Source organism: Eleutherodactylus coqui, chromosome 2, assembly GCF_035609145.1.
Source record: "Eleutherodactylus coqui strain aEleCoq1 chromosome 2, aEleCoq1.hap1, whole genome shotgun sequence".
NCBI classification, from domain to species: domain Eukaryota; kingdom Metazoa; phylum Chordata; class Amphibia; order Anura; family Eleutherodactylidae; genus Eleutherodactylus; species Eleutherodactylus coqui.
The window spans coordinates 273,689,378-273,707,241 of NC_089838.1; the positions used below are offsets into that span (position 1 = coordinate 273,689,378).

At 47.4% G+C, this 17,864-nt stretch overlaps 1 protein-coding gene across 1 annotated transcript in view; it reads right to left on the bottom strand.

The window, feature by feature from the left end:
- The window catches only part of MOB1A (MOB kinase activator 1A), a 31,844-nt gene extending 16,713 nt beyond the window's left edge, over nt 1-15,131 (bottom strand). Inside the window, exons 1-4 of the mRNA XM_066593012.1 lie at nt 14,975-15,131; nt 14,429-14,595; nt 8,948-9,041; nt 6,614-6,747 (exon numbers count right to left, since the gene is read on the bottom strand). Coding sequence (XP_066449109.1) covers nt 6,614-6,747; nt 8,948-9,041; nt 14,429-14,595; nt 14,975-14,988 — 409 coding nt within the window. The 5' untranslated portion in view covers nt 14,989-15,131. The remainder of the gene's footprint in view (nt 1-6,613; nt 6,748-8,947; nt 9,042-14,428; nt 14,596-14,974) is intronic.
- Between the last annotated feature and the right edge of the window lie 2,733 nt (nt 15,132-17,864).

A 17,864-nucleotide genomic window follows, 5' to 3' on the forward strand; every position in this document is an offset into this window, starting at 1 on the left:
AAGCTTTTATAGTTGGGAGCGGCAATATTAATTATATGACTGCTCCCTTTACAAGTCCAATCATTCGGTACTAATCAGTGGGGCTGACGAGTATTTTTAATGACTTGCCTTAAAGACAGCAGCAGAAGAGCCGTGCAGAGCAGCGGACGTAATGGAGAACGCAGTGAAGCCAGCAGAGAAGGCATCTGTCTTTATTTAGAGATTAGGCAACATGTTACATTTCATCTGCACATTGGTTTGACTCAACTTCCTGACTCGGAACCACAAGCAAGTTACGAAATTAGCCATTTCTATAGGCATGAGCTCAGAATAAGCCGCTGTCAGCTGGAAGGCTATTAAAGAGGGAAGTGCCAGGTTGGAGCAACTTTAAAAACACTGATAGAAAACTGCTCACAGTGCAGTTCCATAAAGATCCGAATCACTTCCCCTGCAGGCGATAAAAGCCCATTGTCCATATACACTTACTGGAATGATCTCACATGGAGACAGAAGCATTTAGAGAAGTGAGTGGAGGAGATTTAAAGGGAACATCTCAGAAAGTTACACAATCTAAATCACCTCATTATGAATATGTATTTTAGCTTTTTAGTTCTCTACATAACCCTCACATAGAGGTCTTCAAGTGGTCCAGTTTTCACACCAGGAGAGCACACACAAAAAGCCCACATTTTCAGTTGTCTAGCTTATTTAGTAGCTTTGCTGTGCAGGCTGTGACAGAGTCAGCAGACGATTAAAGTGCCTGTACACAGACTGAGGTTCAAGAAAACCGATCATTCCAACTGCACCAACATTTGTCAGGTGATATGTACTAACAAATGATTATTTTACCCAACGATAACACTAATCTGATTAAGAAAAAAATAAAAAGTTGTTGGGGCGTCTTGAAAGTTTTGTCCGATTGCTAGTAGTCAATTGTATATAGGCCACACATCTGATTCACGAATGGTTCTTCCTGATTGATCTTTTGCCTTTCTATACATCAGCAATTACTAGACCGGCATCATTAAACCTGTATGGCCACTTTAAAGAAGAAGCAACCGACTTCAATGAAGACGTCCAACTCACGGCCCGTCCGTAATTGACATTGTGGAAAGGCTGTGGGTCCCCGCGTCATCACTTAGCAACTGTGTGGGAAATACTCTTTTTTTTTGAAAAGCTGTGCTGCACATGACTGCCGGCGAGCGTCCGCGGTCATCCGCCTTACAGATAAAATAAGGTATGTGGGGGTCGCCGGCGGGCCACAGAGCCGGATTCCGCTGCCGGCTTCCACATACGGAATCCGACCCGTCTGAGACCGGCCTCTTGTGTATGGCCAACTTAAGTGAAACACTCCATTTTACCGCTATAGACCTAGATAAGGCAAACTAGCAATATTCTACACACAGATAAGGCCTTGGATACAGCGGTCACCCTCTGCTCCCTGGGGACTAAGGGCCCTTTTAGACGGAATAATAACTCATATTAAATCGCGGGAATCTGAATAAGCGCTCGGTGTAAATGCCGGCAGCGAATGACAAACGCCAATCCGTTCGTCTTTCAATTTTCATGCCTGCAGAAACTGAACGACGACCTGGCCCGTGTAATCAAACAGTAAGGGTGAATGCAGACGGCCCGGTCCCGCTGCGAGAATTCTCACAGCGGGATGCGACTCGTACCCCTGCAGTGACCCACAGCACACCTCCTCCAGGGTCTTTTATCTGCTCTGCGATGTGCCGGCTGGCACACAGCTGCACATGCGCTGAGCAGAGCCGGCGTGTTAGCGGTGGTGTTTCTGTGCGGGCCTCTGCGAAGCTCGCACAGAAATAGGACATGCTGTGATTTTGTTTACTGTGTGAGTTTCACACGGTCAAATTGCGGCTGTCTGCATAGGATTGTATAAACCAATGCAGTCCTATGGCAGTGTGCGGAAATTCTGCGGGAAATCTCGTAGCGGAATTTCTGCCCATGTGCATTCACCCTAAGGAAGTACGTCTCCAATAAGGCCATTCTCTGAAGTTTGTTTTTAAATCAACTAGAATTAAATTAACAATTTCTCTTGTCTAGACTTTCACATTTTGAGCTTACGTCGGCATACACACGACCTCTCAATATATACTGAGGACACGCTGTGACATAACCCATTGTATACACCATGTATCGCCTACAGGCTCCCATTGTGAAAAAAAAGGAACAAAGTATAGCTTTGTATGGAACAGCACAGTCTACTACTCTTTCATACTGAAGAAAAAAAAAACTAGAAAAGGTATAACATACTAGCCCAACGTAGACCAAAAGGATCCACTTTTGGCGTCTAGGCGATTGGAGCATTATGGACAGGTTGGTGTAATACAGCATGAACAGGGCCTGCATGCCATAATGCTCCAGAAGAACTCCAAGGAGTTGTCTTCATGTTACTATCTGTATAGAATAGCGCAGAACGCACTTTTAGCCTCCGTCAGGTAAATGAGGGCCTGCGGTTATGGTAGGCATACGGTATGAATGCTCTCAGAGCTAAATAGCGACACTTTAGTACAAGGGGCCATCGTGGTCACCGGTGTTAAACCGAATACAGAAGGCGTTGCAGTGAGTTGACAAGTGGGCTTAGTACACATTGTACAAGGATCTCACATCACGCATTTAGCAGCACTAGATCAGCGTACACCGTGCGGTCGTGGTTTTTCCTACAACTATGGTGTATTTAATACAAAATATAATCCTATTACCCGCAGCTGGAGACTTGTCTTATCTGGCCTGTTACTACTTGCAGAAGGATAATGACAAGGAGTGAAATACCTCCACCAATCACCGACGCCGCAGAAACTTTCACGGTACTAAAAGTGGAAGAGGGGGGAGAAACACAGGACCGAATTTACAGTAGCAGCAGAGTGGGTGAGATTTTGAAATTCCGCCCCATGTGGCCCCAGCCTAAAGGGAGCCCGTCACATCCCCACAGCGGTATCAACTAATGCCGACTTCAGACTGGGCGATTCTTGTTCAGTTTTGTTTGTTTGAATGATGATGAGAATCGCTCAGTTTTGGTCACTGTGGACAGGGAAGACATCCTGAAGATAGGGGTGCAGATGGTCAGCTAACGGGTTCATGTAGCATTTACCATTCAAGGATTGTGTATGAGGACCAACAGTCCTAGACCATTCCAGGACAACACTCCACAGTCTGTTGAAGTCAACAGCACACCCATGGGATATGGCTTCAAGTCGTTTACGCCAGATGGGGACTCAATCACCCATATAGTTCAGCAGTAAACAGGACTCGTCAGTCCAGAAGACCTTCTGCCATGTGTACAATGACCATTGAAGTCTTTCCTGGACCCACGCGAGGCACTGCTGATGACACAGGGTCTTCAGGGGGCACCCTTGTTGGTCTTCGGGTAATGAACCCTAATTGATGCAGGTTACGCCGTATGGTGATTGCGGAAGTTTGTCCAACGTCAACGCTGTTTGTACTGCCGGTTCAGTTGGTCCGCTGTGGCATGTCAGTGCTGAGATACTAGACATGCCAGCAGTCGCCCTAGGATCAACCACACATGGCCTGCTGCTGTGTGACCTTCTGTTGGATGTCAGTCCATGGTTCTACTAGTCTTGATATCATTGGTCGGGAACAGACTAGTTGGATGGTTTCAGAATTAATGGCACGACACCTCCGGGCACCAAAAAACTGCCTGCGGTCAAAAATCACTCAAGTCATGTTTATCTACGACTACCAAATGTGGCCTTCGGCTTCGCAGAGGAGAGGTCAGCACATTATCTAAGAGCAGGCAGTGACATGGCCATCATGTGGTATCACAAGATGTCACACGCCACTGTTCCTAATGTAGTCTGAAGGGGCAATAACCGTCCGCAGCTGCTTTGCCCATTTGGGCGCTCGTGTTTGCGATGTGACATCTTAAGGCCATGTGGTTCGTTCACAGCTGTAAAACTGCTTGCCACTTAGGCAAAAGGTCACATCTAAATGGAAGGCGCCGATATACCGAATGAAAAAGGGGAAGCAAAATAGAAGACATCATCTCTTCTCTGTCCAGAAGACTTCTCTACTCTATACAAGCCTTTCTAAAACACTGAACAGCGAGAACGTCAATATAGGCTTCTACCCTCTGCGATTCCTCCTAGGCTATAATGAACGGTTTTCCCACATCATAAAGGATTTCCTGGAAGTGCTGCGATCAGTGTAAACACGAGACGGCTATCCGCTTCGCTAAGAATACAGACTGCACTAACCTGTCATTATCTAGAATGCTCTACAAAAACAATGGGCAAATGCAGACTTGTCTGAGATGTGCAGATGTCTCCCCAGACAGGGCCAAGAAGTGAACTGAGAGGGTTGCACGCCATCACTTAAGTCTTGACATGTTGGTGCAAAGCTTTTCTTTTTGCAGGCCCGGACTGTGCGGCTCGAGATGTAATGCACCGGTCGTAAGATTAAAGCCATAAAGAACTGTAAATCTAAGAAGTTATATGAGCTTTAGGAGTAGTAACTTTGTATAAGATCACCACAGTAGCATCCGTCCACGCTGAAGTCGGAGGCCGCTGTGCGGTTGTGATCTCATGATGGTATTTCCTGTTCTCATTTTAGTAATGATCAGTGAAATCCCAAAAACCACCGGCCTTGTGCACAAAATCTATTGTTGTGGGCAATGGAGACCCTCACTGACAAGGAATGATCTCATGGCAACACTTCCTGTTCTCACCACGACAGTTGGTTGAGGCTTTGGGCTTGTATCATGATGTGCCGATTACTCATTAGAAATACGCCATTCCAAATCCATCTCAATGCAAGGTTGGGTCACAATTATACATTGCATTATATCGTAAGAGAGGTTTGTGGTTCTCATGAAGGACGGCCATATGAAGCAGGTCTATACATGTGTGGGGATTAGAGAACGACACCTACCAGTGTTTGCATCAGAGGACGAAGCAGCATACAACTGTACAGGCCAGCTGATATACAGTTATAGGGCGTACAGGTAGAATGCCATCAAGCAAACAGCATAATAAACCTCTAATGATTAACAAATGCACGAGAAGAGGAGGCACGTATGTAATGTACCTGCCTGGCATCGGTAACAAACAGCCATAAAATACAATGAGGAAAGCAGATATAGATATGCATCTGGCTTGGGAACAGAAGAACAACAAGTTTTAGAGTGAAATCCCATGCAAAAAAATATTACGTTGGCCCCATAACCTTCACCTACCAGCTAGGGGTCAATGTAGAGATATGTACCTTGTAGGCCTGCGACAGGCGTGTGCACTGAATGCTGCAAAGCAAGCCAGCTACATGACAGACCTGCTGGGACGCCTCAGTGGGTCTCTGCACCGACGCCAAGCAGGTACGTTAAAAATGATGTAAGAGCCAAAGCAGCTATTGTGCACCATTTGTTTGCAGTTCGCTGGCTGCTCACTTTCAACCAGCATGAAAATCATCACCGGCTCGCTGAGCAAGAAGCCATCGGGGAGCCGTTGAGGATCTGCCCATCTAAATGCTCTGGCGTTGTTAACCTTAGCAGTGACGTCAGCACTTGTGGAGTCATTTAGGCGACTGTCGTCCTATCTAAATAGGACATTAGGCTCCGCCCATAGCGCACACAGTGCACCAGATGCATAATGGTCACTTCCCCTATGACAGTTAATGGAGGGGAAAAGGGGTCGCCCTGGTTGCCTAAAGCCTTCAGCGACAACTATAGACTGGAAATAGCCGCAGTCAACCTGACAGATCGTTAGTCTGTTGGTAGGTAAAGAACCCAGAGGTGGGACAGGCAGCCAGACATTACGCCTATGTATATACCATAAGTGTGTAACATGAGTACCTCTTTAAATAAAGGTGGTAGAAAAAAACCGAAAAAACAGTGACATCAGGTTCTCCTGGTGCGATATCACATTAATGAGGTTTAAACTTGGAAACTTAAATACATACTTTAGAGGTTCCTCACCGCTCAGAACCCCGGAAGAAGCAGGCTCGTGATCACATGCCACACATTGTGGACGTGACCGCCCAGGCCAGCTAACTTCTTCCAAGTCCACTGAAGCCTGCGAATAGCTGAGCGGTCACATGCACAATCCCAGTCTATGGCACATGACTGGCCATCAGAAACCGGGGCTCCAGTGCTGATGAGTCTGAAGCATGTATGCATTACACACACAATATATATATATATATATATATATATATATATATATATATATATATATATATATATATATATATATATATATATATATATATATATGTATGTATGTATAAGTCCCCAAAAAACTTTTTCGATTGAAATCGCCTTCCAGTTTGACAAGTTTGCTACCCCACTCTGGTCATTTGCTCATTTCCCAAATATAAAACCACACAGGAATGATGGCAGAGTCCTATAAGCCATGTAATGTGACAGCAGCGTGCACCAACAGCCTGCCGCATACTATCTGGTAAATCTGACAAATCAAAAAATTTACATCCGCGATAACGAATCTAGTTTAGATTTAGAAACTTATCTACATAACATGAATGTCAAAATATTCCATATTATGACAATGGAGATTCATTACCCACATCTACTGGACTTCTTCCATTTTGCTTTTTGCATGTCAAAACTAATCAGTTGTGTCCTAGTAACTGCAGACTGACTTACCTATCTTGGAGGGGAACAGAGTCTCATCATCAAGTTGGTCTTGGACCCAGGTCATCAGGTAATCAATGTATTTTGGAGCAGAACACTTGATGGGCTTCTTTATGTTTGTGCCATCTGCCCAGTGATATTCATACCTGGAAGATATATAAGCCAGTACATGAGTTAACGCCAAGTCTATCAACCACACCCATCTTAAGAGGATTATAGGTAAGAAGTGAACAGCAACTCTGAATTAAGGGGCAGCAGCTTTAACTATTGCCATTGTTGGGATGCATTTAGTGGAAAATCCACATCAAACTTCAACCCTTTCAATTTAAAGGGTGTGAATCCCCATCAAAAAAGGTAGAGATTTTAGTGCGCACCCAAAATACTCCATGGCATCGCCAGGCACCCCAATCAGTTGTTCACTAGGCTGGTGTGCTTGAGCATAGAGCCTGATTTCTGCACAAAAGCCTTGAGTAGAGTTGATCAGTCGGAGTGCCTTCCGACAGACCCATGCCAATCTACTATTGATGACCGATCCTGAAGCTAGATCTTCAATGGTTTACAGCTGGTCAATCCCTTTAACCATGCGACTGAAGCGGGCTGTCCCATGAAAGCAACTTATCAATTATCACTGGATAGTGAAAATATCTGACTGGTGGGGGTCCCAGGAGTCAAACATGTGAACAGGGGTCTTGGGCGTCCCCAGATCTGAGGCCAGTGACACGTACGAGTGTCCTGGCCCGACTGCAGGCATCCTGAGCCGAACTCTGAGAAGGTCAGGCCAGGATACTCAGGTGATAGACGCATAAATGCATCCCTAATACGCTCGCGTGTCTCCGGTCTTATGAATCATATGAACTAAAACCTAATCTAAATCACCAGTGCAAGAAAACTTGTGAACAGACACTTCCCACGGCAACAACATGCATGAGCTCAACAATGGCGCTGTCTTCACTTCTAATATCTCATCCAAATCCCATGATCTCATGTAACCTGGAGGAAGAAGACGAATAGCTGACTCATCTGTACATCATATATGAGGAGTCCAAGACCTCCAGCAAACTCTCCACCTAACCAGTGCAGCATCGGAGCATTGCCCAGAGAAAGCTTTATAAAAGAGTTTTCTCCCAAAAGACATTTATAGAAATATCCGAACTACCTGAGGGCATTAGAGGTGGGACACCAGTTATCAGACACTTATGACCTATCCAGTGAATGGGCCAAAAATATCTTGTGAGCAAATCCCTTTAATGCAAAAGGGTAAATTAACACGACACATCTGTTAGAGATTTCTGGGACTATCCCATACATCCCAATGGATATTGTGAAAATCACGGTGCAGAAATAGCTCTATAGTGATGTATGGGGCAAGTGTTTCAGAATGCAAAATTCCTACAAGTCTTTCACGGTGGGAAGCAATAAAAATACTTCATCAGTTGTACTGTTAGTCACAAAGGCTTAAAGGGGTTGCACAGTTGCAAACTATTAAGGAGCCATCCTCAGGATATCTCATTAATAGTAAATCTGTAGGGGTTTGCTGACTGAGCCACTCACTGATCAGCTGCTTTGCGGGCCAGTGTGCTCCTACACTTAGCCTATTTCTTTAGGAAGCATACAGCTCTGTTCTCATTGTAGTGGCTAGGCTTGTTATTGCAGGCTAAGTTTCCATTGAAGTCAATGGGATCTTTGCTTCTAATACCACATCTGGCCACTGCAGTGAGAACAGAGCTGTCCACTTCCTGCAGAAATCAGCTCAGTGCACGACACACCGGCCTAGAGAACAGCTGAACAGCAGGGCTCAGACAGCAGACCCACAACAATCTACTATTAGTGGCTTATTCTAATAATAGTCCATTAGTAGTTAACTGGACAACCCCTTTAAGGTAGCTTTACAAAGGGAGATTATAGCCAGAATAATCAATTGGAACAGCGATTTTTGGCAATAGTTGTCCCGTGTGTGCACAGCCACCGGGAGGGCACTGAGCAAGAAATTGCTCTGTAGTCATTACTAGCTTTATTTCAGCTCCGTGAAACAAAACAACTAGCAAGCGATTTTTCACTCAGCGCAAACAGGAGTTGTTCAGTCTTTGAATGACTGCCTGTTCATTATGAATGGAGGCAGGGGGGCAGCTGGAAGAGAACTCGGGCACACTCCCCAATTATCGCTCCTGTGTGAGAGCTCAGGAGTGATAGTCACTGGGACAGCTGTCCCATGTAAAGGTGTCTTTAGACTACACAACTCAGACCGGTGGTCAGGCAACAGGAGAAGCGCCCAACAACCTGGAAAACCCAGATATTCCCATTACATGCCCATATCTTGCATCTATTTTCGGTTTCGCTGAGCTGTACCTGGGTCCGGCCGACATCACTGAACAGCTGGTCTCCGTGCAGAATTCTGTGATGGTGCCATACAGCATGTTGATCTGGTTGAAGAAATCCACAGCTGAAGAAAAATAAAGAAGAGTTACTGAGGACATTTAATTCTCATCTTGAAGACAACAAGAAGGTAACTATCACATACGGGCGGATTTCATAGGGTTTCTCTCCTACGTCAGGGACACACATCGGCAGAATGTCCTGAAGTAAAGCTCTGATGGACGTTGCTGTACGGGCATACGATCTCATCCCATGGCCATAGGCTACATGTTAAAGCATATACTGTGCACTACACGTCCTTCTCACTGGATGACGCTGCACAGAATAGTGGAGTTGACTACGATAGTCTATAGACGCAACAAGAAAAAGCGTACAGATGTGTACTGATATACACCGACAACATCCCCAGCGCATAACCCACATGGACACGGTGAAACCAGGGTGAAGGCATCCTTGCCTGCATACTATATCTTACAGAAGGAAGCAAAACTTGCAGGTCACAGCAGAGCTAATGCTTACATTAGTTATAAACACTTGTATAGAAGGTACTAACACTCAGGACAACCATAGTTCATAAGTTGTATGACAGCATTGAGACATCATAGATAAAAGGCAATCAACTTGGGGCCTTCTAAATGGACAGCAATGGGGGTATTGGTGTATCTTGTCTCCACCAGAAGGGATAGGTGGAGACAAGCATCAGTGAAAGGGAAAGCCCTGCTCACACCCCCACACGTGGGTTGGCTGGCATGCACAGCGCTTGAGGGGGTAAGGGTAAAACCGGCTTTACATGAGTGACGGCAGAGAGCAGCAGCCGTCCAGGAGCTTCAGGGAGGGCAGAGAGGAACAGCCGTCCAGGAGCATGTGTAAGAGCGGCGTCGGTGGGAATTCTGGCAGGGGAAAACATGTCAGCGCTTCTCAGGGGAATTGCCAGCGTACCCAGCGGCAGGCCTGGATGGGATTGGAGAATCGAGGGGGAGCCAGCTGACTGAGCAAAGACAGCTGGAGCATGCATGACGGGTGAGCCCAGGGAGACAGGTGACGGAGCGAAGAGTGGCAGAGCATGGAGGGGGTTCTCCGAGGAGACAGAGCGATGAGGCAGGAAGAGGGGGCCTGGTTTCAGCGGCATGCCACCTGAGAGGTGGGGAGCGGACATGCCACCCCGCCAGGGCAGGAGAGTGACAGGGTCGACAAAACTGCAGATTGCAGCCTAGCGGGGAGCAGTGTAACTGTCGGCCGCTGTCAGTGTGTTAGCGGCCGGCCAGCAGTATAGAACCCTCCACGCTCAGGTCAGCCAATTGGCAGCTAGGGGCCTGACATGGGCGTTCCCTCTGTCAAACCCCTAGCTTCCGGTGTCGACAAGATACACCAGTACTGAGCAATGGTTCTCAACCTGGGGTATACAAGATGGGAGGATGGAAAAATATATCCAGTATGCCCCAGTGTCCAGTTATATGTCATTCCTGGCTGCTGGGGCACCAAAGTGCATTATTATACAGGCTGGACTAGATGGACATTGTCTTCATTCAGCCTTACGAACTATGTTACTATATTATAAAATAAGAACGGGTGGACTACTTAGTTGAATGCATTGAGCGGCAGCTTCCAGCGCTCACACCGAGGGAACGACGGGGAGGTAAAGTATAACACTTACATCCCCGGACTCCATGAGTCACCTATCAACCCATAAGCTAAAATCTGATTTATCAGGGCAGTGCAGTAGCATGAAAAATAAGTCCTGGCAGGCGTAGGCCGTACAATCATGCTGAAGTCACACTGCCACACCGATGACTAACATGGAAACCAAATGACATCACTAAGACTTCCTAACCAAGAATGGGGGAGGCACATGGACGGCAACGAGTGTCACCACAGTCTCCTGACAGCTTCATTGGCTACAATTTCACAGTAAAGTAACAAAAAGATAAAGCGGTTTCAATAAAAATGAGAAAATCTATGACTGAAGAATTCTTGCAGTTGACAAAAACAGTCAGATTACTACATTACATGCAGGTTACTAATGGAAATACTCAAGTAGTACTTGCTGTAATCAACACTGATCCAGGAGGGAAGCATACTGTCCACAGTGTGGTCAGGCAGCAGGGAAAGCACGTAGGAAGCTGGGCTGTGTAGCTAGAGGTATAACCAGTAGAAAGAAGGAGATTGTGATCCTGCTGTTCAGAGCTCTGGTGGCCCCATATCTGGTATACTGTGCTCAGCTCTGGAGACCTCATCTACAGAAAGACACTGATGGAACAGAACAAGTCCAAAGACTGTCTAAATTTGTCTAGAGGGGGGAGGGGGTGGGGGAGACGACGTGATGGAAACCTTTATATATGTTACAGGTATAAATAAGGTTTCTGAGGGAAGACACGAAACACTAGAACAGGGGGGCACATTCTGAAATTAGTTAGGGGGGGGGGCAGAAGCAACATCAGAAAATATTAGTAGATGCTTAGAATAAATTTGTAGCAGATGTGGTTGGAAAATAATAAATTCATTGAAACTGCCTCCATCCCAAGGGATGAATAAGAATTATATAAGGGCAGGCTAGATGAACAAGGGGGGGGGGGGGGGGGGGGGGCCTTTTCCACCATTAATGTTCTAGGTTTTCTGTGGGAGATCAAAATTCCCTGCAACTGCCTGCGTGCCCCATTGCCAAATTATAGGGATCACCTATGGAACAAAAGACGTGGATTATAATACACACCTTTAGGTCATTTCCACATGAGCGTAATACGGCTGCAAGAGTGCAGAGTGTACCAAAAGTAACCTACATGCAGGTGTTAACCTATATGTAATGTCCTGAGCATCCCAACTACTAGATTATTTTATCCCGACAGACCCAACTGCTGTAACTGAAGACAAGGAGTGTGCGATCCCTACAAGTCTGACCTTCTAGACAATGGGACAGATTTATCAAAACTGTCTAAAAGAAAGGCAGTCTTTGTTGCCCATAGCAACCATTCACAGTACAGCTTCTATATCTTGTTTTGGAAACTTCACCGGTAAAATGAAGAGCTCCCCTGGGATTGGTTACAGGGGGCAACAAAAGTCTTTGTTTTAAGCAATGTGAATAGATGAGAAGACCCTCTGTGCCAAAACACAAGGCCAAAGGTCCGCCCAATAAGAAAGCGGCACAAAAAGGAAGTCTTTTCTTGTCACAAAGGGAGGAAAGAGCCTTTCAGTCACGAGGAGGTTAAAGGGAAGATGACCGGCACGGCTGAGGACACTACAGCACGCACTGCGACATTCATGGGTAACAAAGGGGCGCAGCCAGGAGCAAGTAGTGAGGGCTACAATGGGAACCCAGGGGCCACATATAGCAACCAATTCCACTCCTCTTGTGATGGGTTATCCCCGTAAGACATAATGAGTTAAAGGTCTTCTGATCAGGGAGAGAACAGGGGCGACACTAAAAGTTTTTCACTATAGTAATAACACTTAGCATTATTAGGGAGGCTGAACACAGACATATTTGCACACGTAATACGCAGAGAATATCAATGGATTCTCTCTTTTTCTTTTTGCGCACACGTCTGAAGTGTGCAAAATAATAAAAAATAGAATCTGCTCTACTTTTGCACACCAAAGCGCCCCACAGAAGTCTATGGGAATGCACACATGCAATACGCAACGGGGAGCGTGACATACAGCGCAAACATACGAGGAAAAGATCACATTTGGACCTCATTGGGCTAAATAGCCTTTTAAATCTGGTCCTGTGTGGGCAAAAAAAAAAAAAAAAAAAAAAAAAAAGTACAGTAAAATGCACTGCGCACACAAAAACGCACACACCGGCGTGAAGCTGTCCTTACAGTATTTTTAGCCTAGGAAGACTATCTAATTTGCACATTTAATTCTGGCATTAGTATATTGGCTGAAAACCACATGCGACCCCTGTAGGGGCACACATAGACCACCACAAGCCTCACACTGGCAAGTACGTTGTGGAAGTGTGCCCATGGAGTTGAGACATTAGACAATATTTAGGGTAGGCCCACACAGGGTGGATTTGCCAGACAGACCCTCCGAATGGAAAGGCCGCTGCCCAATAGCAGCAACGTGAAGGAGATTTTAAAAATCTCGTTCTCATGATGCAGAAATGGACATGCGGTACGGAATAAAAACACACGCATCAAGTAGCGTCGTCTTAGATGGCATTTTGCCCTGTAGATCCGCTGCAGGCATTCCACAGGAAGTCCGCCTAGTCTGAACAAACCCTTAGGGAAAAATCACGTAGCGCAAGTGGCGTGGATTGGTTTCCATAGCAAAAAAAAAAAAAAAAAGTAAAACCCGCGGCAACTGAAAGGATAAAATCTACTATGAAATGCAGAAAAAAACTGAGTAAAAAAATGTACAGCAACGGTACGGATTTTCCACTATGGGAGGAGGGGGGGGGGGGGGGGGGGAGAGGGGGAAAAAATGTTTAAAAAATCGGCGCTATTTCCGTTAGATGTGAACGTACCGTACCCTCAGGGCGCCTTTAAACTGGTGATAAAAATTTTCACGTGATACGAGAGCGAGTGAAAACCCAAAATTATGAAACCAATGGTTTTCTTCACATTTGCGATGTTTTCACTCATGCGATGCTGCGAGAAAAAAAAAATCACGGCGTGCCTATCTTTCTGCGTTTTTAAAAAATCTCCCATGTTCCCTATGGAGCCTCCTTTTTTACACGATTTTTGTGCGATGCGTTCCTAACATTAAAAGGTCCTATCGACTTTCAAATTAAAAAAAAAAGAAAGCAGCAAAATCGCGTGAAAAAAATGTGATAAAATCGCAAGTGGCAATGACGTTTTTGCAAGAAAAAGGAGCGCTGACGCTCAAAAATAAATAAGTTTGCCATTTTGAGGCGATTTTCCCGCGGCGATATGTGAGGAGCCCTAAGAGAACATTACTGCGAAAATAAGATTTCTTCGTGTAAAGCAACCCTCTGCGCAGAAGGAAGAGTTTAGTCTGCTGGGGGTCAGACATCAACGCAATAACTAATGGGGGGGTTACTCATCGCAGGTCTGCTGCAGACGTCGCCCCTTTAAAGCCGGGGTCACATGACCAGGTCAGATTCCGTAGGCGGATTTCCGCAGCAGAAGACCTGCGATACAGCGCAGAAAGTAATTGCGAACAGTCACAGTAATTACCGTCTGAGATGTACGCAACGCACAGCGTATCGTTCACACGGAAGACAGCGCTCTCGCTCCCTCCGCCGCTCATACGTAATGTTAGCTGGGTACGGCGACATCCATTGGCATCAATGTGGGCCGGCCGAGTGGTATCCGATGAAAATATAGCGCAGGCTGCGGTTTCTCTTCCTCTCGCGGAATCCGCAATTCCTAGCCGCACATCTAAGCAAACATTCTTGCCTTTCAACTGGGGGCCACGTATATGGCGGACACTAAACTAGGCATTATGTGGCGCCCGATGACGCCAGTCTGCCCGGCCCCGGATACTCACTGTTGACGGCGATCCACTCATTGAGATCCTCTCCCTCCGGTAACATGACCGCCTGCCGCAGGTTCCCGCTGCCCAGCGTGGCCTCCGCATGCTTCAGCAGCTCGTACTGGTGGGAGCCTTCCGGGATGTTCTTCTTGGGTTTGAACGTCTTTGAAGACCGACTACCACTGGGGAGAAAGTAATAAACACATGATGTCATCGGATGATGTCATCGGTGGGGTCAGCACTAGAACAGAAGCCCCCGCACCCTCTGTGCCCCTGCAGGCCATGACAATACTGCCACTGACTACAATACACACAAGCGGCAGCCAGGGGGCACCAGCGACCCCGATACTGCACAGCTGCCCCCTGATGACGTCACATCAGTCATATACATGTCAGCAGCTGTATGACCCCAGCAGCACCGCCCCCTGCAGTCACCCCCGGGCTGAGGATGCAGAGGAGCCCCGGGAGGGGGATGTCTGCGGCCTGACAGCCCGGGCCGCCCCTTACTTCCCCTTTCCCCCGCAGTGCACCGAGCCGGCCTCCGGGTCGCCCAGCACTTACAAGAGGAAGCTCATGTTGCCGGAGAAGGAGACTGCCTCCTCCCGCTGCTCCGCTACCGCCGCTCTTCACTGGGTGACGGGAGGACACGAACACCGAAGACTGGAAGCCACTTCCGGCCGAGCCCGCCCAACTGCCAGATCTCGCGAGACGTGCGGCACCTCACTGTGTAACCACAGAACTTGCAGTACACGCCCCCTTGAGTTAGAGAGCTGCGATTGGTCGGACGATTGGGGTGGGTGGAGCCGTCACGGCAGTGCCTGATGGACAGCGGGCGAGATGCATAGTTGCTCGCCCACTCGCCCGTCATACACTACTGTGCACTCGCCCTGTGTAATCAGACAGGACAGCGCAGAGGCCAGTAGAATAGTAGTATTACGAAGGGGCGTATTTGCGTCCGCAAAATCCGCGCAGCGAATAGAACCCATTGAATTAACCCTTCACATGTTTTTCGTTTTTTTTATGCATAGCGTCACACAAGCGTATTACATGCGCAACATGTACCTGTGTAATACGCAGTGAATAGAACCCATTCATTTCCGTGGGTTTGTTCCCATGAACGAATCTTTTGAAAAGCCGTGCGATCGATGGCAAAGTTTGCTGCGTGACCTCACTTGGTTGCACGCCGCCAGAGCCCGTTGTAATCAATGTATATGAGTAAATATGATACACGCAGAAAACCTACGGATTTGCTGCGCATATATGTGCAAAATCAATGTGATTTTGTGCATGTTTTTTCCGTGTGCGCAAATGACTATACACTGTGAGATACACAGGTGGAAGCACGTTTTGTCCGCACAGCTGCGCAGGCGAAATGCGCTTCTGTCCATGTGAACAAGCGCTAAGGAAGGACTGGTTTATCTGAGCCCCGGTCACTATGGCCCATTAATTCACTAATAGGAACACAAGCACGAAAATATGGGGGTCAGGCGGGACGCAGGAGCAGAAGCGTATTTGTGAGCGACGCGCATTTGTGGAATGAACAAGGACTTTTTGAAGGCATTGGCGTATATTTTGCGCATCCCTGTTGACTTTTATGGGGACTTTTCGTGTGCAGATATGCAGGAAAATAGAGCATGATGAAATGCCCAGGAAAAATACGTGAATATGAAGGAACCCATTGGAATCATTGGGCTCTGTTCACCGAGTATTGCCTGTGCAAATACGCCTGTGTGCCGCCGGCCTGTCAAGTACTGACTGCCCTAACTGCCTGCCTCCGCCTTGTCCTACCCGCAGGTGGATGGGCCAATAAACTTTCATCAAACTATATACAATGTCAGTGTTTTCCAAACTTTTCAGCCTTAGGGTACCCCTGGGAAAAAATTTTTACGGCGCAGCACCCCTATCAAAAGAGGATGTGGTTAGGGGTGTGGCTATGGTGTGATGGGGGCGTGACTAGGGTGTGGCTTATTACGAAGTATGATTTTTACCTCCATCATTATAAAAAGGACACGGCTTTTAAAAAAACACACAGGGAAGAGCGCTGGAGGAGCTATTGATATACATTATATTTAAAATGAACCCATTGTGGAATTATATCCCGCGCCTCATGTCTCCACACGGGTTTGTGCAGATTGTTTCCACACCGTTTGGATAATTTTCAATCCACTTTGCTGCTACAGCTGCTATAGATTCCACAACTTAAGGCCCATTTAGACACAACGATTATCGCTCAAAATTCGCTCAAAAGCCATACTATTGTTTCAGCTGTATCCCGCTCCGTGATGACAGGCTGAGTATGAAGAACAGAGCTGTCCAGCTGCATTCTCCATACACCGCACGGAGCGCTCGGCTGTATAACAGCCGGGCGCTCCATGCAGAAAACATCTGGATGCAGAAGACAAGCAGGGACACCCCGCTTGTATTCTGCATCCTCCGCTGGGAGCGCTTGGCTGTATAACAGCCGGGCGATCCCAGCGGGGAATAGCTGGATGCAGAAGACAAGCAGGGACACCCCGCTTGTCTTCTGCATCCTCCGCTCTGAGCGCTCGGCTGTATAACAGTGAGGGGGTTGGAGCGGGGGAAACAGCTGTATGCAGAAGACAAGCAGGGACACCCTGCTTGTCTTCTGAATCTTTAACTGGCAGCGCAAAGTGATCGCTCATCTTGAGCTGTAAATGACAATGATGATCGCTCAAAAGTCGCTTGAGTGATTATCATTGTGTCTAAATGGGCCCTAATCCGCCCCGTGTAGTAATAGTGTCCCCCCCCCCCCCCATGGTGGTGGCCCCAGTAGTAATAGCAACCCCCTATATTGCTGGCCCCACTAGTAATAGCGACCCCCTGTATCGCTGGCCTGGTAGTAAAAGTGACCCCCCTGTATCGCTGGCCCCGGTAGTAAAAGCGACCCCCTGTATCGGTGGCCCCGGTAGTAAAAACGACCCCCTGTATAGGTGGCCCCGGTAGTAATAGCGACCCCTATTGCGGCTCCGGTAGTAATAGCGACCCCTATTGCGGCCCTGGTAGTAATAGCGACCCCCTGTATCGGTGGCCCTGGTAGTATTAGCGACCCCCTGTATCGGTGGCCCTGGTAGTAATAGCAACCCCTATTGCGGTCCTGGTAGTAATAGCGACCCCCTGTATCGGTGGCCCCGGTAGTAAAAGCGACCCCCTGTATCGGTGGCCCTGGTAGTAATAGCGACCCTTATAGCGGCCCTGGTAGTAATAGCGACCCCTATTGCAGCCCCGGTAGTAAAAGCATCTGCCTGGATCGGTGGCCCCAGTAGTAAAAGCGACCCAGTGTATCGGTGGCCCCGGTAGTAAAAGCGGCCCCCTGTATCGGTGGCCCTGGTAGTAATTGCGACCCCTATTGTGGCCCCAGTAGTAATAGCGACCAATATTGCGGCCCCAGTAGTAATAGTGGCCGATATTGCGGCCCCAGTAGTAGTAGCGA